General features: G+C 35.1%; 1 protein-coding gene across 1 annotated transcript; it reads right to left on the bottom strand.

Annotated features, from left to right (window-relative positions):
- Window positions 1-5,636: 5,636 nt before the first annotated feature.
- On the bottom strand, window positions 5,637-14,721 carry LOC121244605 (nitrate regulatory gene2 protein-like). The gene is given in 5 exon segments (XM_041142755.1): window positions 5,637-6,920; window positions 7,560-7,783; window positions 11,564-11,778; window positions 12,732-13,677; window positions 13,680-14,721. Coding segments are annotated over 5 exon segments (2,601 nt in total). The 5' UTR covers window positions 14,103-14,721; the 3' UTR covers window positions 5,637-6,127.
- Between the last annotated feature and the right edge of the window lie 11,316 nt (window positions 14,722-26,037).

The raw sequence follows: 26,037 nt of genomic DNA on the forward strand, positions 1-26,037 counted from the left end.
TTGGAAGTAACACTACAAGATGCAAGTTTAATGAAAAAGATTAAATGAAGTATAACAAGAATATGAAAATTCTACCTAAAGCACGCAATTAAAATGAGATTAGAGCACGGATAAAAAGGCAAGTAAAGTTTCAGGCTTCCATCAACCAGATTCAATACTCTAACTTTTTCAATCCAAACGATATACACAATTAAGAATTATAGCACCAAATTCCTAATTGGAAGATATGACATTATATTTATCTACTTTCTCAAATTTAATTTAACAATCTATTCTTCATTTACAAACCGCAGTTTTCATATATAAAAATGAATATCAGATCTAAAGACAACACTATATTCACAAACAATAGTATAGCAAAATATCACATCAATGACATGAAAAACAACCGTTTAAGTCACAATCATTTGTTCATAATTTTATAGCTCAACGAAATCAAACCATGGCAAGATTTAAAATAATTGTCTCAAACTTATAAAAATCCAAAACAAATAAAGAATTCAATCCTAGAATCTTAAACAATAAAACTTAATCTATAAATTGAACTAAAATCAAAGTATTTTCATTAATCAATTTCTACCCTAGGCTTTACCCAAGATTTAGTTCTCTTTAGAAGAACTAAAAAATAAAAATGGTATTTTTTCCTTCTCGAGAATTGTGCCTCCTCCCTTCAAAACTCCCCAATGATATGCTTTTCTAGGGTATAAAAGAAACCCTAACATTTTCCCCTTTCCTGCGTAAAAAATGGCCTAACTTTTAGGACTTAGATTGGCAGCCATGTAAGCGCTTCATGAGTCAGAATTTGGACATCATTATCATATTCAAAGTTTTAGCCTTTTAAGATATCTTTCCAACGCATCAATCGGATGTGTGAGTGGAAAGTTATGATCAAAACACTAAGATATAACTATCTCCTAGTGCATTTTGGACTTAGACTTCTTGTTGTTTTCTTTTGTGATTTATTTATTTTTGTCTTAATCCGAATTACTCTCAAACCCACCTCATTTGAAGTTATCATTTATTTGATATTTTGGAAAGTTATCCCAACGTTGCAATCTTCTCATGTTGAAGCATCCTTGCTTTACTAAAAGTCCACACGTCTATCCACATTGAAAATCAGCCCACGTTGAAAATAAAGAGTCCTTTTTACTTGAAAGTCTTGTTCAATTCAAAAGTCATGCTTCGTTGAAAACTCTTGGAAATTATTCCAATTCAAAATTTCCTTTGAATTTGACTAGACTTTAACTCTCTTTTATGGATTCTGAAATTAAGCATAAAAATATGCTTAGGAGTGGGTGTAAATTTTAACCGAAGAACCAGTCGATCTGAAACCGATTTCTAAAATGCCAAAACCGGCCAAAACTGGTCCGGTTCTAGTTCCATAATTTTTAGGACCGGACTGGACCGAACCGGTTCATTATAATATATATTTAAATTAATTTTTAAATATTATATATATAATAATATAAATTATAATTATATATAAAATAATGTTATTATAATTTATAACATAAAATTTTAATTTTAAATATGAAAATTTATTTGATCATATACTTTAAACATAAAATACATATATTAATAACATTTTATGACCTAATAAATTCTCAACATATTCCTTTTGAATCCTTGATAAATACATAATACATTAGTAATACTAATATACATTTGTATATTAATTACATTTCGTTTTAATAGTATGAATATCACTATGACCATATATTATTACTAATATCACCATGACCATATATTATTATATAGTATTAATATCACTATTAGTATAGTATATAGTATTAGTAATAATTTAATATCAATGTATTATTATATAATATATATTCCATAATATATTTGTAATTTGCACTTTTAATTTAGGCTTTTAATTTGGACTTTTAATTTGAATTTGTAATTTGTTGGACTTTTTGACTTATAATTTAGACTTTTAGAATTTAGACTTGTAATTTGTTGGACTTTTGGACTTGTAATTTAGACTTCTGAACTTATTTTATTTCATAGCAGAATTTTCATTTCATTGCAGAGTTTTTATTTTCAGTTTTTGTAGCAGTTATATTTATAGGCTTATAGCAGATTTTTTTTTACAGCAGACTTCTTGTTTCAATTTTTTTATAGCAGAATTGTTTTTTTACATAGCAGATTTTTTTTTATAAAGCAGATTTTTTATAGTAGAATTTTTTTTACACATCAGATTTTTTTTTATAAAGCAGATTTTTATAAATAGTAACAGATTTTTAATAAAACAGATTTTTCATGAGAAATTTGCATTTTATTAAAACCAGAAAATTGGATCGAATCGGACTGGAAACCGATAAAACTGGAGGTACCGGTTTATGAGGGTAATCAGTGCGTAATCGATTTTGAAAAATACAAAATAGGTGCATTCCGGTTCGGTCCTAAATTTTGTCCAAAACAGGATCGAACCGGACCGGTTACACCCCTACTTAAGGATGTCCCAAAGTAAATAGAAACTAAATTTAAAAATATAAATTAATTTCTATTATTTCTATTCATATTTTAGCATTCTAGTCCAATAATTAGGTATTTAAAATGCACTTTCGTGCACTCATCACTGTTACTTGGCTTGACATCTCACATGCAGTTCAGTTGGTGAACCAAATCATGAGTGCACCTTGCTCTACTCACTTTGCATTTGTTCTTCATATTTTGCGCTATATCAATTCCATGGTCTATACTTCTTCTTGCACTCTTTGCTTGAGCTTCAGGCTTACTCTGTTGATTAGGCTAGTGACCCCACTGATCATTGCTCTAATTATTGTTTCCTACTATGCACTTCCTTGAATTTTTGGCACAATAAGAAACAATATGTTGTCTCTCGATTCAGCCCCGAGGCTGAGTGTTGTATATTAGCAAACACTACATCTGAACTTTTATGGTTACGATGGCTTTTGACAGACATAGGTCCCCAAATGACTAGCTCTCGTGTACATTGTGATTATCGGAGTGCCATGCAGATTGCTCACAACGACATATTTCATGAGCATACTAAATACATTGAAATTTATTGTCACTTTGTATGCCATCATCTTCAGCAGAGCACTCTTCACTTACATTTTGTCTCATCTGAAGATAATATTGCTGACATTTTCCCGGAATCTCATCCATCCTAGTTGGCTTGGTTATCTTGTTTCCAATCTCCAGTGGCTTTGCCACCTCAAATGTGACAGGTGTGCTGATATATCTAGGAATATTTCCATGATGACAGGTGCACATCTCATCTCGTTCAACAGTGTCCATCTTATGTTTGGATTCGAATCATTCTATTTTTCTTCATCCTCTAGGAAGCTCTTGAAGGAAAAAAGTATGTTTTTTGTCCCCTTCACAGCCATTGAGTTTTGTATCATTGTTTCCACATAACTTCCTCTCTTGCTCTTTAAAGATTCATTAATCTCCTCTTTTTAATTCAATCAACCTTTTAATGTCTATATTAGATTTTAGTTGCTGGTCTTCATAAACAGCATTCAGTGCTGCCTGCTTTTGTCTCATATCCGAACTGAGTATTCCCGAAGGTACTCCTATTCCATTTAGTAACACTTGTACTGCAATTCCTTGATGAAAAACTGATGGAATACGTATCACACTGCCCATTGTGAGAACTCCAACTTATTTTTTTCACTTCCTCACACTAAGGGAATAACTCTAACCATTCCTCAATGGCCTCAAATTTGTCAATCCTCTCAATGATCCTATCTTGCTCACCTCTCTTATTACACCATCTGAAAGAATCTTTTAATTAAAAGAAATCTATAACATCTATATATGAATCCATCAATCTATTGCACTCGACGATCACTTCCCCATTGTCTCCCTCTTGAGCCATTATCTTGTTAAAATCCTGAAACAGAGCCATTCACTACTTTCAACCATGGAGTCTCTATTCTCAGAATACCTTCATTCCAAGTCATTTTCTTCATGATTCTCTTTGATTTCAGCATTGAGAATAAACACTTGCTTCTCTTACAATCGACTTTCCTTTCACACGTTCAATAGATGGCACATCATCCTATCCTTCAATATCACATTCAAATTGCATATCAGGCTTAAGAATAAGATTTGACTTAAGTTATCCCGACAGAACCTCAGAGTAGCCCAAGCCTTATCACCTTTATCCTCATTTTGAGTATTACTATTACAACTGTTAAAAATGCAAGCTATTACAACTCTCTGTCTATTTATCAAACACTTGTGTACCATTTGCAATTGGGTAAACATGATTGAGGGGATGGAAACAGATTCAATGTTGGTAGTTTTTTCGGTTAAAGCGGTCTTCTAAACCCCCATGGAAGTTTTTTTAATTATGAGAAGATATTAAAACCCTTAGCTTTGCAAGTGTTTGTACAACATATTGAGAAGGAATTGCAATGGTTGATTCCTTAGCAAAGCATGGTGCTGCAGGCTGTTCAAAAACGTTTTCATCTCCTCCTAACTCCCCCCATCTCAGCTTTGAGTGAATTGAGTATAAATATTGCTTGTTTTCCAAAGTTTTCTCATAATCTATTAGGGTCATGTAATTCTCTAATGGCATTTGTAGTGTAAAGTTTTTTTTTATTGCTTATTTGCATTTATATTGCAGTTTTAATAGCTTAGTTTGTTGAATAAGGAATGCTATGCATCAGCCACTATTAACTTCTATACCTCACACTTATAGTTTTTTCATAGGATGTAAGGATGTTTTTCATAGGGTGTGAGGTGTGGGGTGGTGAATAGTAGCTGATGAGAATAATTTTTCTGTTATATTTATGCTTTCATATTCTACCATTCCTTTTGGTATTGATGTAAATGATAATTTTTATAGTCACGTTATTCCTCCACCATAAGTGAAGGCGTTAAAAAGAACTAAGATATCAATAGCTTTCTTGAAAATATAGCTTCATATGTTAACTACTTATATGACAATCACTTAAAATGTGTCACATTGCATACTAGAGTTGAAAATTTAATAATAAAGAACATTTATCAATTATAATTAAGGTCATGCAATATTTTAGGCAACATAGTACTAATTTCCTTCCGTTCCATATGGCTTTACACATGCTTTTTAGGCTCTTCAGGTAGAACATGATTACTTTGACAAGAATATAATTATGATAACAAACTTCAAAGTGGCTCCTACTTATTTCATCAAGAAGAAATAAGGGTTGGTTTAATTTTAAAGATGAGATGATTTTAAATAAAAGATGAAAGTTGAAAAAATTATTGTTAAAATATTATTTTTTTTAGTATCATTATTATTTTAGAATTTGAAAATTTTGAATTGGTTATTATATTTTGTAGGAAAAATTGAAAAAATTGTAATGATAAGATAAGATGAAACACTTTCTGAATCCAAATGGAACCTAAAAATATGCAAGTTGTAATAAGATATATATATATATATATATATATATTATTAGTTTTAAAACAAGCTAAGTTAAACCCATACAAGCTTTGTTGTTTATATCTAAAATCAACTCATTTCATCTCATTATTCAAAAGAAGCCTTAATCGAGCTTGAGCCGGCTCTGATCATTTAGAGCTCTGTATGCATGTTAAAATGATCATCATATAAAAGTTAGCATCAATTGTCAATGGAAAAAGAGACAACGGATTGATACCCCATTATCAGATAAATCATTCAAAACTATATTTTATATTCATTAGCAGATGAACTATTCAACATTTTTATCCAGAAAACCTAATCTACATCCTCCACATTCCAAAAACAATTCATACAGCCACCGATGACCAATCAACCAATAAAATTACATATTTTTACAAAATTCCTATCTATCTATTTTGGGGTTGTTGCAGAACCATATTTCAAAAACAAAGCAGCCGAAAGTACTGACCACCCCCAAGGATCCACACAAACTTCTCTTCTACCATCCATTGTATTTGTAACCAATAGATTCAACAAACCCTATTTTCAGCTTGCTCTTAACGTTGCTTCCTACTATGCCTAAAATTCAGTATATTCCCATCTCCCCCTTACCTAATGACGTTCTAACCATTCTAAATGTGCATGGCTGGCAAAAACTGTACATAAAGAGGAGAGGTGAGGGGAGGCTCAGTCCTGAAAAGTACCCGATTTTTCTTGTCGAAACCAGTACATAAGAACTCAAGAGCCTCCATTTTGAAGTCTAACCTGCTCATGAGCCTTCAAAGCCTCCGAAGTGAACTTCTCCAAGGCCTCGAAAATGGGAACCAAGCCTGCTTGTATACCGTTAGAAGCTTCATCATGAACCTGTTTAACGGTTTCCTTATGCCTGGCTCTCTCTTCATATAATCTCTTCCTCATCGAATCCAAGTCCACCTTTAAATCATCAAGTGGTGAAACTCCACTTCCAGAAGTAACCTTTGACACAACAGTTTTATCTGACATTGCATCATGGTCGAGCTCCATCCTCCCCATCTCCATGCGTAAGGTTCTAAGCTGTTTCTCAAAATCTTTAGAGAGGTATTCCGCTTTAATCCTCTGACGCCGTTCCTCATCTTGCCGTTCCCATAATTGGTGCAAGCTTAAAGCAAATTCATGCAAGGAACTTGACAAGCTTTTTTCCGATATTCTTACCATTGCCTGGTACCAATCATTGCAAATTATGAAAATTGGAGGAGCTCCAATTCGACCTGGGGAGAAAGGGGCAGGTCCATCAGGAGTTTCTTCTTGTTCTTTGTCAAGGCACCTTAAAAGCCACTCGTTTAAGGAGTGGACATAAGATTTCTGGGTGTTAATCCAATTGTTAAATCGGGAGCACCAATTCAGAAGCTCCATTTCAAGTTCAAGAGTAGCTTTCAAACCTGAGTCTCTGTAGAAGCCAGCATTTGCTTTAAGAGAGCGACTTTTGCTCTCCATAATAGCTTGGAACTGTTTCTGATGGCAATTAAGCATGCACTTCCACATTTTTATCAAGCTGCAGATAAATGGCCAATTTTCAAATTAAATGAGATCATGCAAAAAAGATTAAATCACATAAATAAACAGGGAATAATATGTTAGATTCAATTGTGTACTCCCAAAAACTTATGGGCATCTGTCCTTCATCCCTAAAAAGTTCCACCAAGAAACCAAGATATGGAAAGAATCAAAGCCTTTCCAATGGCATCACACCCGCAAGTCTTTAACATTCATCAATAAAAGCCCAAAAGGATCATGGAGTGGAAGCACCCCAACTATTTCCCAGCTAATGAAAGGAAAATACACATCAAATGAGATCTCAGTAAATACTTCACTAAGAAAAGACTTAGCAGGACATTGAAAGGAAATATTTTTAAAATGTCCGTGAAACTAGTAGATCATTTCAGTTACAATCAAAATCGCCAAGATAAATAACCTAGTTTCTTGTACAAAACAACTGACCCTTCTAAGCCTTTCTCTAAAACCTAAAAGAGGGGAAAAATAAAAAAGAGAGGAATGCGAGAAGACAGGTCAGACATATTGGAATATGCTCTACAACTTTTCCATTCGAATTTTCTGCATACACACAGGAAGTACTTACCAAGCACCAAAATGACAGAAATTAACTAGACCAAGGAGCAAATCAATTTCATACCCATGAATCAATTGAGTGAGTTGGGGCTGCAGTTCTTCATCCCTCAACTTATTTATCCTGCGTGAGATGACGTCAACAGCCCTGATACAAACATTGATTTTTGTCTGCAACTTTCTTATCGAAGCCCGAGTAGCATCTATTTTACTAGACTCAGCTCCTCGGTCATCCAGAACTTTCAGTCTCTTGCACTTTTTTTCATAACTGGCCCGTAACCTTTCTTCATCCTAGAATCAGAGCAAACATTTTAACCTAATAAGGAAGATTTTGTGGAACAAGAGTATTATTAAGTACTTGGACCATAATGGAATAATTAAAAAAAAAAAAAAAGAACTGAAGCAGCCAACTGAAGTATCTAGGTCATACTTGGCATTACAATTACATTTTAATTTTTAATAATATATTCAGATTGGGACAAGATTGTAAGGGACTATAAATCAGCGAGAAAACAGCACAGGAATAAAACATGCCAAATGGTTACCTAAAGACCACATTAAGTTGTACACATTCAATCATCCAGAAGAAAGTGCAGGGACATTATCAGCCAATTGAAAAGAAACCACCCCAAATATGTAGGTTCCTCTATCCCATAAAGAACGGGCTCGTTTCCAAATGCACAAATTTTGGGGGAAAACTAACATCCCAGACTTTTAACTAAGTTTTCACAATCGGTCGTTTTGAAAGTAATCAACACATGAAATGAGGCACACTAATACTTTCATACTAAACGGCATTGTGGGCAAATGATGCTTGTTTTCAGAACAGACACTGCTTAGGAGGTATGAAATGCAATTGAATTACTCATTATGGTGATTCATAAGTTATCAAAACACAGACCAAGAAAATCCCACTTGGAAGCTTCCTTCACCTTTCAACCCAGTCTGGTTTGAAGCTTTCTCAGCCTAAATATCGAAGGCTTAAACATTGGAGGCTTATAATGTGGAAAACACAAATTGACAACTCTAACTGCCCTACACATGCATTCTGGTTCTCTTTTGGCTGCAAATACATTGAAATTCAGATCAAACAAACAATATCAGATTGTTTGATCTGAAAAAATAGAATTATAGGAACTGTGTAATCACCACTTGTTTCAAAAACTTAAACTGATGGAATGAACTAGATTTTATTATTTATTTTATATCTTAACACTCCCCCTCACGTGTGCGTCAGACTCTTCCTCAACAGGTGGCCCAACACGTAGAATATTTAATTAAATGGAGTAGTGTAGAGTCAGGATTCGAACTCGGGACCTCTGCTCTGATACCATGTGAAATCACCACTTGTCTCAAAAACTTAAATTTATGGGACGAGATAGATTTTATTATTTATTTTATATCTTAACAAAAAAAAAAAAACCATTAAGAAAAACTAAAATGTATCAAATATAAAAGAGGGGCAAAAACCATTAAGAAAAACCAATATACATCGTATATAAAAAAGATGACGCAAACGGTGGAATGGGCAGTAAACGTACTGTTAATAAGAGTACTTTACCTAACCTACAAGTTTATATCAGACCATTTTTAACACCTATTCAAAAGTATTCTCAACTCATAACAATATCTTCTTCAATGTATGAAAAAAAATGCCCTAAAGTGTACAGAAGAATTGGCATAAATGAGGTAGTTAACAATTTCAAATTTCAACACCAATGACCATCACCAAAAGTAACTGTAAGGAAAATTATAATTTGCACACCCAAACTACCACCCTTTGTAATGCCCTTCAAATTTTCAGTTTCAGTATTTTCCACCTTCAAACTCCCAAAAGGTTGTCATCTGGACCCTCTAGGGCCTTAAATGTTCAAACTGTCCTTCCCTCCGATAAAAAATGACAATGATGTAAGTTAAGGCACTTGGAACCAAGTTTTAAAAGCTGTTCCGGCATGATGTCATGGGTTGTTCCGTTTCGGCACAAATTCCAGCCGTTCCGGCCAGATTCCGGTGTTTCGGCCAGAACACATATTTCAGTCTGGAATTGTGCTAAATGGAAATTTGGGGAATACTCAAAAAATGAAGGGGCAAACTTGTAAAAGCGGCAACCCTTTTCTTCTACCCTGCCATTTTCTTTTCAGTTTTCACTTTTCCTACACTATTTTCTCTACCTTTCAGCAGCCCAGCCTTCCAAATCCAGACTTCCAGTTCAAGGCTTCAAGTTCAAGCTCTGGCCACAGGTCATCGTCCACTCCGTCGCAGCACCTCGGTCTCTCTCTCTCTCTCTCTCTCTCTCTCTCTCTCTCTCTCTCTCTCTCTCTCTGTGTCTGTCTGAGATGGGGTCATCAAATCATGATTCGTTAATTTATTTTGTTGTTTGAAGTTTCGAACTTTGGACTTTGGAATCAATTATTGTAAAATGTTGTCCAATATGCAACTGGCCCTCAGAAAAAAAGGCATGTGAAGTTATGAACTCCTGAGCTATTATGAAGAGAAATCATTGAACGGAATGGCTCCTGTCGGGAGTATCTGAAATTTAAGCTATTAGGATTTGGAAACTGGTTCTTGTCTAATTTTTTTTTTTTTTTTTTTTTTTCATTTTCATAGGAGCTTTTAGTGGAAGAATGCCTCGTTATAGCTGATTTTTCACCATTAGAAACTTAGAAGAGATTGATGCATCTGTGTTCCTACCAGATTCACACTCAAACTTAGTAGCTCCAGCAACAAGACAACTCCTACTAGTGTGATCAGTTTCACTTACCAATGAGAGCCTCTTCTGAAAACAGGGCACTTGTCATCTGGTCCCTCAAAGTCATCAATATACAACTCCCCAATTTCTTGGCCAAGTGACATTGAGTTTCTAAGACTACTTGTATTGAGTTTTACAAATATGTTTGTTTTTAAGACTTGTATTAATTGTTTATATATATATATATATATATATAATTTATCCATATAACAGCTATCCTGAAACGGTACACTGAAACATACCGGCACCAAACTATTCCATTTCAGTACCTCATCCAGAACGGAATTCAAAACTTTGCTTGGAACATTTTAAGGTCCTAGAGAGAGCACATTGCAACTTTCTAGGGGTTTGAAGGTTGCAAATACTGAAATTCAAAGTTTGGAGGTAGAGTACGTTGCCAAAGGGCTGATAGTTCAGGAATACACAGTGTAGTTTCTCATATTGGACGTTCAAGTTGATTAATGTGTGCCCAAGTTGTAGATAACAAAAGAAAGCTAACTTTGCATGGTAGAGCCAACACATGACAATCCATAGAAAATCATGATTGAAGTGACGGCACATATGAACAATAAAATTTAGCATATTAGTTGGTGCCAGAAGAGGTTGCTAACGAGCCTATGTGGTACTGATCAAGAGGTGGTGCATCGTGATAAAATTGTCTTATAAGGCTCCTATCAGGGTAGAAGAGATGCTTGCATGGGATAAAATTTCCTTGTAAAAAATTATCTGCCTGAGAGGAGTGTTTTCAATTGCACAGAAGCTTAAGAATAGTAGTGAAGTAAGCAAAATCTCAGGAATTGCACTGGAACTTCATAAAAGCACTTAGAAAGAGTGTAACATGGATCGAGACATTTATAACAGAGAACAAACAATTGAAACAATTAGAACTGCAACAACACACTATTCTAAAGCGAATATTTTGGTAGTTAATGTAATAGCCCTAAATTCTCTCACTCTCACACAAACAAGGCATCAATGCTCTCTTTTGATGAGATTCTTTTTTTTTTTTTTTTTTTTGCCTTTTAACGAGAGTGGTTTCTTAGGTGCTATTGGCAGGCATCTATAAATAAAACCCTATCCCAAAGCCTACACAGACACCACCAAGTCCTTAATGAAATTGTATATTAAAGTGAAGATTGTGGAAGGCAATTAAAAGATAGGAATATGACATGATTGTTCAAACAACTAGCACACACAAGGTGTGCAAAAAGCAAATTCCTTTTTCAACAATCATAAGAACCTAGAATTTGAATTTCTATATTGAAGAATTTTATATTGAAAGAATAAAAAAATATATATACACATTTTTAATGCACCCGTACCTTCACTTCCTTATATAGCTTCTTCTCCCATTCATAAAGTTTATCCAAAGTTGATGAAAGGTTTCCAGACTTCATATTGAAGTCCTTCCCAGATTCCCCGTAGTATGCTTTCGCTATTTTCATAGTCCTAGAAGATAATCTTACAGACACCCTGGACCGAGGAGGTGAAGAAAATTTGGAAGGTGCAACAGAATACCAGATCCTAGAAATTATCACTGCATAAAGACACAAGTTTCAGCAAAGTGTAGCATGATTTTTTATATGGAGCTAACAATTAGAATTCATCAGGCAAGAGATCTCAAATTATGAATAAATTAAATGCTCTCAATTGCCTCAAATATACTAATGTTCGCATCCTAGTCATGCTTAATCAGTCCACCTATAGTAGGATATGGCATCGTGCCACTTTTGTCTTCTTAAAACTCATAAGTATTGTTGACAAAAATCAGAGAATCAGCATTTTACAGATTTTTTTTTTCTTCCTTTTGAAATTATGGTTTAGACAGCTGGTGATCACAAAAGTCCAACAAAGAATATGTGCTGGTGATTTTTTATTGAATATATTTTGCAACTAAAGGCCTCCCATTATTCATTCATCTAGCTTTCGCCCAGACTGATATCAAACTTATTTAGATACATTTCTGCATAGAATTGAGTCAAGTCTGGAAAACCAGTCTTACATCAAATAGTCTAGGCCAACACCCTAGTATAAATAAAATCAAGATTATTTACTATAAAAAATGGTGAAACCGTTAGCACTAATGTACAAGAAATTCCTTTAAAGGTAAAACGCAGCAGACACGAAGCAAAAGTAAAAGTTTCTTCTTCTGTGAAATTTCTTGTTTCTTTTTCTGTAAACTTTCTTGCATGATCATGTCCAGGTCAGCCCAAAAGGTTAAGAGATGAGTAGGCTTTCCCAAACTCCTTGTATGTGAAATTATTTGCGTCTAGTAAAACCTAAGCATAAACTCTCTCAGCAAAAATCCTTTAAATTACTCTCTAGAAAGGTTGACACAGTCCATTTAGCAATTTCTAAATGACATTTTTTCCAACAAAAGAAACCAAAATGCTGTAAAGCATAATATACCACCCAAAACTATGGAAGAATTCAAACCAATCAGAATCTATCAATCAAGAAATGTATGATCAGCCACAAAGACATATATACCTCTAAGTGCAGCACTTCTAGGCTGATAAGGCATCTTCCCCACCTCAAGCAATAGGCCAACCTCTTTCCCATAACTGGAGGCAGTCTCAAATTCATCCCTGATTTCCTTGACAACCTCTTGAAGATCCCTCGTACCGTGGGCTGACAATGTGGTCAAGCTACTCGGCATGGAAGATTCACCATCCATTGGATGCGATACCTCATCGACCCCAAAACTCACCCCTTTCTTCCTTGAGGACCCTTCTTCGGACACAATTGTGTCAGGACTGCTCTTTATCTCCTTTTCCTGAGCAGAGTTTGATTGTGAGCTACGACTACTATTCAATGGTATTGTGCTTGAACTTCCTGAACCATGTATTGGCACGGCCCTTGAAGTCCCCTCACCAGCAGCCCTATTATTATTCAAATTCATATTCTCGTCCTCATTTAACTTCTTCTTTTCCTTGTGCACCACCTTTGCGGCAACCTCTTGCACTGTTTCATCCTCCAAATCAGGAATCCCCTCCCTCGCCCTCACCTCTTTCGAGTCGGGGCTACTCGTGGTCGATCCGAACCCGTATCGAGTCTGCGAGAAATAACCCGGGTAACCAGTATCATCATAGGTATCAAAAACGTTGAGAAAATCCCAGGTGGACACCCTCGGTGGCGAAGGCGGAGGAGGCGGCGTACTCGGTTGAGGATTACTCTGGGGACCATTTACAGGCGAACCCATCGGAGGAAAGCCGAAGAAACCACCATACCTGTCCCCATAAGGCGGATAGCCCGAATACCCGTACGATGACTCAGGCCATTGCCCGTTTGCCGCAGAATATCTCTCCGGATCCTGTTGCACCACGGTCTGCATCGGCGTACCGGACCTTTTCATGTAATACATGTAAGAATTCACTCCGGGAGGCCCCAACCAGTAGGAGGATAGGCGTAAGAAGGAGGAGGAGAAGAATAATGTCCCTGTTCTTCCGGACTACTATCGTGGATGTGAATGTGACCCGAACCAGAACCCGATTCGGAGTCGGACGACAAATGCAAGTGTGAATCCGCAATGTTTTCCTCCTCCTCCTCCTCCGGCGGGACCGAATGCGAAATCGAGGTCGACGACGACGAGCCGTTAATATTCACCCTCTTCCCAGCCTTCTTCACTCGATCGGGGGGAAGAGTGAGGAGCGGAGAACTCGGAGACGACGAAGCAATCACGAGCTCCTCGTCGACAAACCGCCGCAGGGAGTCGCCGACGTCGGCGAGGGAGTGGAAATAGGACAAGTGGGCGGCGGCGAGAGCGTAGCGGTGGTCAGACGCCGCTTTGATGAAGTCCCTACGCTCCCTGCAAAGCGTAACCAAAGGGAGATCGTCAACCTTGGAGACTCCGCAGCCCATCCCCAAAAAAAGAGGTCCTCAGAAGCAGAGACCGCGGTTTGACAGCTCGAGTCATAGCGAAGACAATGTCAAAAAACGACCGGACAAGCAACGCCGGAGCATCGTCGTAACAAAGAGAACCACCGGATCGAAGAGTGCGTTTTAGAAACACACAAAACAAGTATTCACAACACCCATATAGTTAAAAGTAAACTTAATCGGCGACAGAGTTTTTGGTGCCTGCGAAGGAGCAAGGGAGAGGGATATCTGACCGTTGAATGAATTGGGTTGAATGGATTGGAGCCAAAGAGAGCAAATGGATTTGAAATGGAAAATCTGAGTGAGAGAGACTGAGGGATTTTTTTTTGTGAAGTATTTATGACACTAGTAATGAAAGAAAGGCGTGGAGATCTGCGATGCTGTTAACATGTCTACCCCCGCTCTCTCTCTCTCTCTCTCTCTCTCTCTCTCTCTCTCTATATATATATATATATATTTATGGCTGGTAAATGGGAGTCAGAGTTTTGAGAGACGCGGTAACAGAAGAAGAAGAAGAAGAAAGGAATAGAAGGTGAAGGCTCACGGAACCTGCCACTTGTAACGCATTTGGTCTGTCCACTCTTTTCTCGCTCCTCTGATTTTTCACGTATTTTCTTCTTGATGTTTCACGCATTTGGTCTGTGTTCCCATTTTCGGCCTTCTTACCCAAGTTTCGTTTTAAATTTTTGTTAAACTTTTTTTAGTAGAAAAGTTTATAGAAAAGTTTAGGGGATGCTTGGGAATAAGACCGGATGATAAGTCTATTTGGACTATAATGTTGTATTGAATATCAAGAAGTGAGTAGATAAAAAATTAAATTAAAATATTTTGATAATATTATTACTTTTTTTTTATTTGAAAAAATATGAATTGTTTTTTATATTTTATTTAGAAATTTGATAAAATTGTAATGATCAATTAATTATTATATAAAATAGTTAAAAATTAAAAAATTAAAAAATATTTTTATTTAAATGATGTTTGAAAAAAAAGATGAGATGAAAACTATTTTCAAACAATCTCTTAGCTGATCACACACTCTATATTGTTTACGTAATAAAATTTGATTTATGAAAATATTTTATAAATTTAAACTTTATAAATTAAATTGTGCTACATTAATGATGTAGGTGGTGTATTGTTCTTATTGAATAAAATAATTCATTTAAATAATGTTTTAATTTCAATAATATATTTTTATATATTTTTTTTAAAATTATCTAAGCATTTTTCTAAACGAAAACCAAAACAAATTTAACAATTTTTTCCAAACAACTTTTTTTAAGCCTTAGATTTCATTATTCGCAAACTATTAGCTATTTATTAATAAATTATTTTTTATTATTTTACTATTATTTATAAATATTTTAATACATTCTTAATATCCAAATGAGTTTAAAATTTTTTTATATATATTTTATATTTATTTAATTTTTAAAAATATATATATGCGAGATTTGTATTACATAAATTATTTCTTTTTTGTGTTTTAAAAAAAAAAAAAAAAAAAAGCTTCAAGTTCTTTTTGGGGGGCTTTACCATCGAACTTTACTTAACAGAGACTCGATCCAACTCCTTTACAGCATCGGCACGTTCCTTTCAATGAAACAACTACTCCTTTCCAACTAAACCTTAACTTGTCTTTCATTCTCTTTAATAAGGCTTTTCAAAATGGAAAATGGGGTGCTGATTCTGGCCAACTACTCGGCTGGCCTGCCCACCAATATAAGTTATAACAATAAAGCTTACATTAAACTGTCCACCAATTGTGAATACCGTTAATTAAAGTGTTCTTTTGGTGCTACCAAATCTTGACCTCTTGCCTCGGTTTTCACTTTTTACTCTCTATTTTTAACTTTTACTTTTAACTTTTCGCGCGTTGCTCAAAAAAAGAAACTTTTCGCCAAAAGTGAGGTTTGTTTATTTTTAGAAAATATTTTATCTCATTTTATTTTATTTAATTATTATAATTTTTTTAATTTTTAATATAAAATAAAATAAATAATTTAATTTTTTTAAATCTTAAAATAAAAATTATATTAAAAAATATATCCTAACAATACTTCATTTAATTTTTTAATTTTAATTTTAATCTTAATTTATCTCATCTTATCTGTAAAAACAAACGAGACCTTAATTTTTACGAACAAAAGTAATTATTATATTAAAATAAAAGAGGTATAAATAATGGAGATGGGAAACCCAATAATTATCCCAAACTAGTTAATATATGATAGAAAAATTCTTCTACTATTCACCGTACACACCTTACAATTTATGAAAAATAAAGAAAAATTTGTCAGATATAGAATATATGAGTGAATAATGACTGTTCCATAACAAAACTCATAATGATAATTCAAAATTAAACAACTTGGAAATGGTTGTAATAAGTCAGTAACATATTTCTTGGAATGAAATTAGATGCTTGGCAAATGAAATAAGATAAAAAATTTATGAATAATAATAAAATAATTTGTGAATAATAGTAAAATCATTTGAAATATAATATTTTATGAAATTTAAAAAAAATAAAAAAAATCAAATTAAAAAATATATAATACGTTTACCCATGGACTTCCGTGTACCTTTCATACTTGACGATGATCAAAGGCCTCGACAAGGCCATTAGTTTCACGGTAAGTGAATTTTATGGCAAGTTTCTCAGGGTGGGACCAAAATTTTATGACCAAATTAATGTTGTCTATTTGGTTCTTATCTTCAGCTCAAACCCAAGTGGGATAGAAAAGGGAAACGGATGAGCATATGGGGTGGGTTTTTCCTTTTTGGAGACACAGAAATTGGGAGCTAACCTTTAACACCTTCTTCTTCACGGTTAAGAATAAAATCAATTTTTAGAAATTTTCAAAAAAATTAAAGTGCTACTATTAAATTCTACTTAAAAATATTTTTTTTTATTATGAATGAAGCACTAAGTATAAAAATTCCTTATAATAAATAGAATTGTTTTATATTAAAATACTAAAATCGTAAATGAGAGTGCGGAAATATTTATTAAAATTTCTCAAAGTTCGTATAAAAAAAATCATAACTTAAAATCTTTGACATGATCTAGGCCACTTCATACCTCCTTGGACTAAATCTCGTCTTGCAGCTATACCTTTATAAATATTTTGACCTGGGGTGGATTAAAAACATAAAAATAAACTAAAATTGACCTGAGGTGGATTAAAAACATAAAAATAAACTAAAATGAGTCAATGATTCAATAAGAAATTCATCATAACGTAAACATACTTAACATAAGGTTTTTTATATAATATTTCATGCTGAGAATTTAAAATCATGATTGTTCATACGTATGATATGACATTCATCGCTTGTTTTGAATTATCTTACTTATCTGACTTGTTATACTTATCTTACTGGCCCACACATTTAATCATGTGTGCAAAATTATGCACCGGCCCCACATCCCACAGTCGCAAGGGGACCTGCTAATAGTATTCTAGCATACTATAAGAGGCCATGCTTAGTTTCGTAGCTTGCACATCCACCCATAAATCGCATTGGTATCATGCATCTGAATGGTCATCTGATTAATTATTCTGAACTTATCTTACACTTAATCTTATAAAAGTTTACGTGTCTTATGCAACGTGAGATGTATGAGATGCATAATACATACATAAATATAATACGCATAATGAAATATGATGAATAACGTGCTTGCAAATATCATGACATACGTGATATGTAAACACTGGCTTTCAAATTCGTTCGAGCTCGGCTCGATAAGCTAAACGCTCAACTGGAGCTCGAGCTCGTCCCACAAACGAGTTCGAGTCAAGTCGAGCCGAGCTCGAGCTCGAACTATGTATTTTTTTTATTTTTTGAATAGTATTTAATATTTAATAAATTAAATAAATAAATAAATAATCTAATATTGAATTTATACAACTAACAAGTAAAATCTCTATTGAAATATAAAATTTTAAAAAATTTATAAGTAATTAATATCTAACTAGTTGATATTTATCCAAAATAACAATATATTATATGTCTACATATATTATTAATACATATACTTAATATGCTAGCATATATCTATTTCATATATGGTTCCCACATACTAGTATATGAAATTATTAAATTTTATCTACTAATTATTATACAAATTATAAAATATACTTATGAAGTATATTCACTATATAGACATAAGTAATTAGATTATATATTATATATTTAATTATAAAAGTGGTATGCTTATATTATTAGTTACTACATATATATGTGTGTGTATACATATGTATATGTATATATTTATCAATATATGAATGAGTTTTAATATAGTCGAGCTAACGAGTCGACTCAAGCATAAACGAGCGAGCCTTAACAAGCCTTAGCCAAGTCGAGTCAAGTTTTATCGGGTATATGTCATTTACAATTCGAGCAGGTATCTGCTTTCACGAACGAGTTTTTCTTTTTTACGAGTCGAGTTCGATTTGAGTTTAACCGAGCGGGTGATGGGAACCAAAATGGGCCTTGACTTAAAGATCCTTTGCATGTTCCAGATTGGCTAATTACAAGATCAAGGAAGCAACGCAAGGATTGGTGCAATCCACTTGGGACAAATTTAGCAAGAGCCAAATATTCAAGATGGACTTGAAAGAAGGAGATCCAGTGATCATTCACGTGATACAAGCTATGAAATAGTACAACAGAAATTACAGCCTATTATTATGATTATGTGATTGAAGGCCATGAACTTGTTTATTTCATTAAAGGGGCTTATTTGATTAGTTATAGGAATTAATCTAGAATAATTGGGTTTGAGGATGCTTGGCCCACTTATATCTTATTTCTTATGAACTAGGGTTTTTGGAAAGTCCTTGTATTTTGGCCAATAACGTATTTGGAAAGTTACTTTTTAGGAACTAGGGTTTAAAGATGTATTGTAACGAGTTACTGTAGCACCGGTACTGTAGCCGTGGTACTATTCATCCAAGGGTAGTTTCGAAAGAAAAGACTTTATTTTGACTAGGATTTTAATTAGGTTTAGGTTTAAATACGCTTTGTAACCTCATTTTAAGAAATTTATAAAATTTGGTGAATTTATTTATTATAAGTTGAGTTTTACTCCTCTTGTTCTTGATTGAACTTTTGAACTTATCAAAAGTAAATCACAACCTTTGTGGCGTTCCTCCTTGTAATCTGGATTCTTGAGACAGGTTCTTCAACGGGTCTAGATTTTAATATAATTTAGGTTCTTGAAACAAGTTATCATCGGGTCTAGGTTCTCCATCCATTGACTTGATTTTGGTTTTCTTGGAGAGTTTTCAAATTGATTGTGGGTTCAAAGGATTCCATTCACGCGAGTTCATATTAGCAGGCTATTAAACATACTAGTTCGTTTACAACCCTATCCGCAAGAATTAAGATCCCACTTGCAGCAATGTAGTCAGAAAGCGATGGTGATAGTCTTTTGGTGTGGTTTTATGATGCTATCTAGTACATATCTAGACTCCAAAGTTCCTTAAGAAACAAGTAAAAAAAAAAAAGCACAAAAACAAAGGAAAAATTCAAGAAAAATATGTGGATGAGGTTCTCAATTTATAGTGAAAGGTCATTTGTGAAAAACCTCAACTAAAACAAAATGGCACTTGTGAAAAATTACAACTAATTTAAAATAAAAATGTACTTGTGAAAAGTCACAATTAAAATGAAATAGCACTTGTGAGAAATCACAATTTTTCAAATTGTGCAGAATACAATGAAAATGTTTTTAATTCATCAAAAGGCACAATCTCTCATTTGGTGGCCAAGTGGTTAAGCCTCCTATCCCCAAGAGGTGTGCATTGGTTCAAGATACCATGACACATTCTCATTTAATTATTGACAATTGAATTGACACATTAAACAATGACAATGGTTCGCATTAATTTTTTACTAAATAGTAAATATTTTAATCATTTTTAAGTCTAAAAACTAACAAAATAATAAATTGAAGTGAAATTCTTGAATAAGATAGAATGAGAGCTTAAACAACTTTAATTTGGCCAAAATGAGTGGTGCATGGCCCCCTGTGGGTTAATGCATGTCATGCATTGTGCATCATGCGGCAGAAAAATTCCTTGTTTTTAATTAATCTTGGTCTACCAAAGAATGGATGAGTAATCTAGTAGAGGTGGTCGTGTATAATTTAGAGGAGTGGAAGGGGTATGTTGATGTCGTGTTTTGCAGCCTGAATAGTTCTGCAAAGCCCAAACTCCTTGGTGCCTGCAACTAAGAAGAAAGTGAGGCTCCCGTGGCCTCCGAGGTCCTTCCGATGCCTAATTCAGTGGATAGTCCTATGGTGAAAAGAGAAGGAAATATAGAACAAAGTCAAATTGTTACGCAGATTGAATCGAGAGTCTCCCATAGGAGGGTTTTCCCTTATTTATACCTGATTCAAGCCCTTTCGTTGAGGGAGATCGTGGCGTGTCAGACGCCAAGTCTGCCACCACTCATTCTCAGTCGCTTTAATGGGTGTCAGTCTGTGGCCTAGCGGGAGATCGCGCCATGCCGGTTGTCCTACGTCTGTCTGGCTGCCACTTCTCTGTCATGCCAAGACGTGTCAGATCGGGGGCGAGCTGTTCTTGGCTTGTGGGACGTGTCGTCGCGCGTCGAATTCCCTAACACTGACTCGGGTTGGCTCATGCCTTGGGTGCTTGACTCTGGGATAGGGTGCATGCCGATGTGGTGCTCGTCCGACCTGGTGATTAGACTTGTTAATTCGCTGACCCCCGAAGCGTTCCTCCTGATCCTCCCGAGCCTTGAGTCGACAGGCCAATCTTGATTGGGTCTGCACTCACTTCCCGATCCTCTCACCCCGGGCTCCTAATTTCGTCCCTTGGACATATAATTTTGTATCTTGGGCCCTCCTGCAAGGTGTTGTGCACTCGGTCTTCGATCTTGTGACCCAGAGTCTTTAACTCCCCTATTTCGGCCTGGGCTTCGTGGTTAGGCTTTTCTAGGCTCGAGCCCTTCTGGGATGGGCCTCCCCTCACAGGGTAAATCTATTCAGACTTGATCGAAAAAATGGTAGCCAAGAGAGAGAGAGAGAGAGTGGAGGTTGGAAGTGGAGGAGAAAAGAAGAAAACCATCAGAGAAGGAAGAGGAAGGGGGTGAGAAGGGAGAAGTTGAGCTTCTATTTGAGGACCACGCAAGCAAAACATGACAGACCACATTTCGGTAGCAAAGAGAAGACAAAGAAGAGAGACTTTCATTGGCAAGTAGAAGGCAAAGATGATCTTCCCTCATTGGTTTGGTGAAAAATGAGGAGAAGTGGTTTGCAAAGTGCAGCTAGTCCAATGAAAGGGCGAGCAACACCATCTAGAAAGTCTGGCAGACACATCTCAATACAGGGTATAAACAAGGATTTTCACCTCATACAGGGTGAGCAAGTAACCAGGTGAAGAACGAGGAGCTGAAAAGGCTCGTAGTTCTGGAAAAGGCGTCATTCGTATAGAAGGCGAGCAACAGTAAAGGAAAACACCCGTGCCGATGTACGAGCTTTCCGGGAAAGCACGAAAATGCTCAGAGGGCAGCATTGCCATACGCAAAAGCCCTCACTCCATATGAAATGTTACGTCTAGAGTGAGTCTACAGGGAAAAAGCTACAGTACTACAGACCATACCATCTGAACCTAGAAACATGATCCAGCACCACGTGGAACAGGGTGTGGGTACATAACTAGAGATTGAACTTTATAGGTACAGGGTGTGGGTAACCAATTATCTCCTCATATCTTTATCTTAGCTCCATTTCCAACTCTCCATCTCATCCATTCTTGAATCAGGTATCTTGATCCCCATATACTTCTCCAAATAAGTGATGAACAAACCCCAAGCTTAGCATTCAGGATCTCGCCATCTTTATAATATTTTTCCTTCAATATCCTAGTTGTCAAAGAGTTAGGATTTATTAGTAATGACCAAAACTGCTTTGATAACATTGCTTGATTAAAGTTCTCTACATCTCTGATGAGTGTACGAAAGTGCACTCTAAATATCCTATTATTAGACTAAAATGCTAAAATGTTAATAAAAATCATTGAAATTAATGTGTATTCTTGAATTGAGTTTCTATTTACTTTGGGATACTCCTAAGCAGATTTTTATGTTTAATTTCAGAGTCTATAAAAGAGCAAGTACAAACCCATCCAAATTTAAAGGACTTTCAAGTGGGCAAGATATTGGAACAACCTAAGAACTTTCAACGAGTGTAGGACTCTTCAAATAAGGATAATGATGGGGTTTGAGAATAATTCGGATCAGAGTCCAAAATACGCTAGGAGACAAAATAGACACACTTTAGTATTTTAATCATAACTTTTTGCTCAGATATCTGATTGATGCGATTCTTGATGCGTTGGAAAGCTATCTTAAAGGGCTACAAAACTATCTCTAATAAGGATTTCGAAATTCAAACTTCTGAAGTACATACGTGGCTGCCAAGTTGAGTCTTAAAATTTAGCCGATTTTGTATGTGGGAATATAAAGACATTAGGGTTTCTTTCCTACCCTATTTAAGCACATCATTAGCATGAAATTGGGGAGTTCAAAAGGGGGGAGACGGCTCAGTTTGAAGAAGGAAGATTTGAAATTAATTTTCATGGCCACCATTTGCTCTATTTTTCTCTTGAGATTTTTATTGTCCATTATATTTATGGGTAACTAAATTCTCAAGTAGGGCTAGGGATGAACTTGCATATTGGATGATATTTTTAATTTATTCTTGATTTATGTATTTGATTTTCAATTACTAAAACACTTTTGTTTTATCATTCTCAATTCATCGTTAATGTTTTCTTTTCCGAATAATCATAGAATTTATTCTATTTGTGGATTCAGTCATGCTTTTTCTATTGAATGGATTGACTCTTTGATTATGTTTAGATCAATTATTTTTCTATATTGATTTAATTTTTTGCTGCAATATCGCTTCCTGAATATATTGTCGTCGTTGGATTTTCTCAATAGTGATAATAATTTATGTATTTTAAAAGTGGTGAATGATTTTTCAAAAGGTTACATTTGGTTTAATCTTGGTTTATAAATCTATACCTTCCGATTGAGAATATTAGGAATTGAGTTCCCAATTGAGTTATTCAATGAATTAAGAATAATTAAAATACCATATTTGTGCAAGGGATTCCTGATACTTTACTGTTTGTCAAATTTGAGTACTTTTTCCATTAGTCACTTTGTTTCACTTTAATTTACATTTAAAATTAATCTTTATTTTTTCATTAATAATTTAATCTCTTTCTTTAGTTTCTTTGTTCTTTCTACAATTCTTTTAATTTGTCTCTCTGTGGAATCGACACCTCAAAGCTGTGCTACAACTACTGCATTATTCTTTGGGCGTAACCAAATTTTGGCGCTGTTGCCAGGGAGACAATAGAAGAATTGCTAGATAGGTTTTTATTTCAGCAGTTTGTAAAGGTGATAACTTCGTTCCCTCTTTTAGCTTGTTCCATTTTTTTTTCCTTTCCTTTCATAGTATTTTTAGTTTTTAGTATTTTGTTACCTTGCATGCACAGATATAGAGGCACATTGGGTAAATTTGCTTATAGGCCTGTGGAAGAATTAGAGTCAAGTTTTTTAAATCCTTTATTTGACAATCCATCTAGTCCCGAAGAAATGAGTGAACACGAAGATCAACCCATTAGAACTCTTCATGATTACCTCCACCCTACACGCACAGCCACACCATCATGCATTATGTTTCTAGCTAATACTCGCCAACTAGATTTTAAAACAGGGATGATACAGTTACTCCCTACTTTTCGTGGTTTGGAAAATGAAAATCCATATGTGCACATTAGGGAGTTTGAGGAAGTTGTTACGACTTTTCATAGTCAAAATGCAACTGATGATGTTGTGAGACTTAAGTTCTTTCATTTCTCTTTGAAGGATAGAGCTAAGAGTTGGCTATACTCACTGAGACCCTGATCTATTGGGTCATGGAGTGAGATGACTCAGGTCTTCTTTAATAAATATCTTCCCCAACATAAGACCAATGCACTAAAAAGGCAAATCTCCACCTCTGCACAAAAGGATAGTGAGACTTTGTATCAGTCTTGGGAGAGATTTAAAGAGTTGTTGAGTATGTGTCCTCACTATGGATATGAGAATCGGCGCTTAGTGAGCTATTTTTATGAGGGACTTACACCTAGAAAGCGCCAATTTGTGGAGATGATGTGTAATGGTGAATTCTTACATAAAGATCCTGATGAGGCCATAGAATATCTCAATGAGCTTGCTGAAAGTGCTCACACTTAGATTGGACCTAATGCTACTGAAAGCACAAATATGTCACGACCTGCAGAAAACCCAAATGATAGTAGAATTTACCATCTCAGGGAAGAGGATAGCCTAAAGGCTAAGGTTGAGATACTCACTAGGGAGCTAGATGTGTTAAAGACTAAGGACTTAAAGCCAATACACGTGGCTAATCATGCAGAGTCTTTTGGACCTTGTTTTGTGTGTGGCAGGGTAGATCACCTCGCCCAAGAGTGTCTCACATTTACTGATATGAGAGGGATGTATGAGGAACAATGTAATGCCTTAGGTATATACAAGAAGCCTTTTACACCTTATTCCAATACCTATAATCCGGGGTGGCGCAATCAATCCAATTTTAGCTGAAAGTCTAAAAACCAACTACCTACGCAACCCCCTAGATCATACCCTACACCATATCATGCACATTCATCTTCTAGGAATCCTTTGGAAGACACTTTGCATGCTTTTATTGTGGCACATGGTAAAACTAATCAAAAGTTTTAATCTTTAATTACGCAGGTTGTTGAAGAAAATAAGGAGATAAAGAGCCTAGTGTTCAAATTGATGAGCTTCTTGAGTGTGAATGAGCATGGCAAGTTTCCTTGTCAAGCTCAATCCATACCCCAAGGTCAACATGTGGCTAAAGGATATTTGAAGGAGGTCAATGCCATTGTGACACGAAGTGGTAAGTCCTCACACATCCCAACAACTGATGAGCCAAAGGATGTTAAAGAGGAACAAAGTAAGGATAATGCTGAGTTGCCCAAAGAAGCTGAGGTAGTTAAGAGCCCAGTTAAGATACCATTTCCTCAAGCTTTAAAATCTGGTATACGAACATTGGATTTTAGCAATGAAATCTTGGAGAACCTTAGACAGGTAAAGATCAATCTTCCTCTTTTGCATGTTATTAAACAAGTTCCTACTTATACAAAGGTTCTCAAATATTTGTGTACAGTTAAGAGAAAGCACCATGTTAAGAAGACAACATTTCTAACAGAGCAAGTTAGTGCTCTAATTGAGCAGTGAATTCCTCCTAAGTACAATGATCCTGGTTGTCCAACCATTGCATGTAATATTGAGAATCATGAGTTTGGGCAAGCGTTACTGGATTTAGGAGCTAGTGTAAATTTAATGCCTTATTCCATTTATTTGCAGCTTGGTTTGGATGAAATTAAGCCTACTTCTATTGTGCTTCAATTGGCTGACCATTCAATTAAGAAACCAAAAGGGATAGTTGAGGATGTTTTGATCCAAATTGACAAGTTTTACTACCCTGTTGATTTTTTAATTTTGGATACTCAGTCCATTGTTGACTCTGACTCTAAGATTCATCTCATATTAGGTAGACCTTTCTTTGCTACGACTAATGCACTTATAAACTGCAGGAATGGACTAATGAAACTATTTTTTGGAAATATGACCATGGTTGTCAACATTTTCCACATCAATAATCAGCCTAAGGAGGATGATGAGTGCCACCAAACATACATAATTGACACACTCATAGACAAGGAGTTCACACAACTTATGATTCTGATTCCCTTGAATATTTTCTTATTAATTCTGAGTTTGATACTATGAATGATTCATCTGATGTTGTTGATGTTTGTGCTATTTCTGATGA

Source organism: Juglans microcarpa x Juglans regia, chromosome 8S (genome assembly GCF_004785595.1).
Source record: "Juglans microcarpa x Juglans regia isolate MS1-56 chromosome 8S, Jm3101_v1.0, whole genome shotgun sequence".
Lineage (NCBI taxonomy): Eukaryota > Viridiplantae > Streptophyta > Magnoliopsida > Fagales > Juglandaceae > Juglans > Juglans microcarpa x Juglans regia.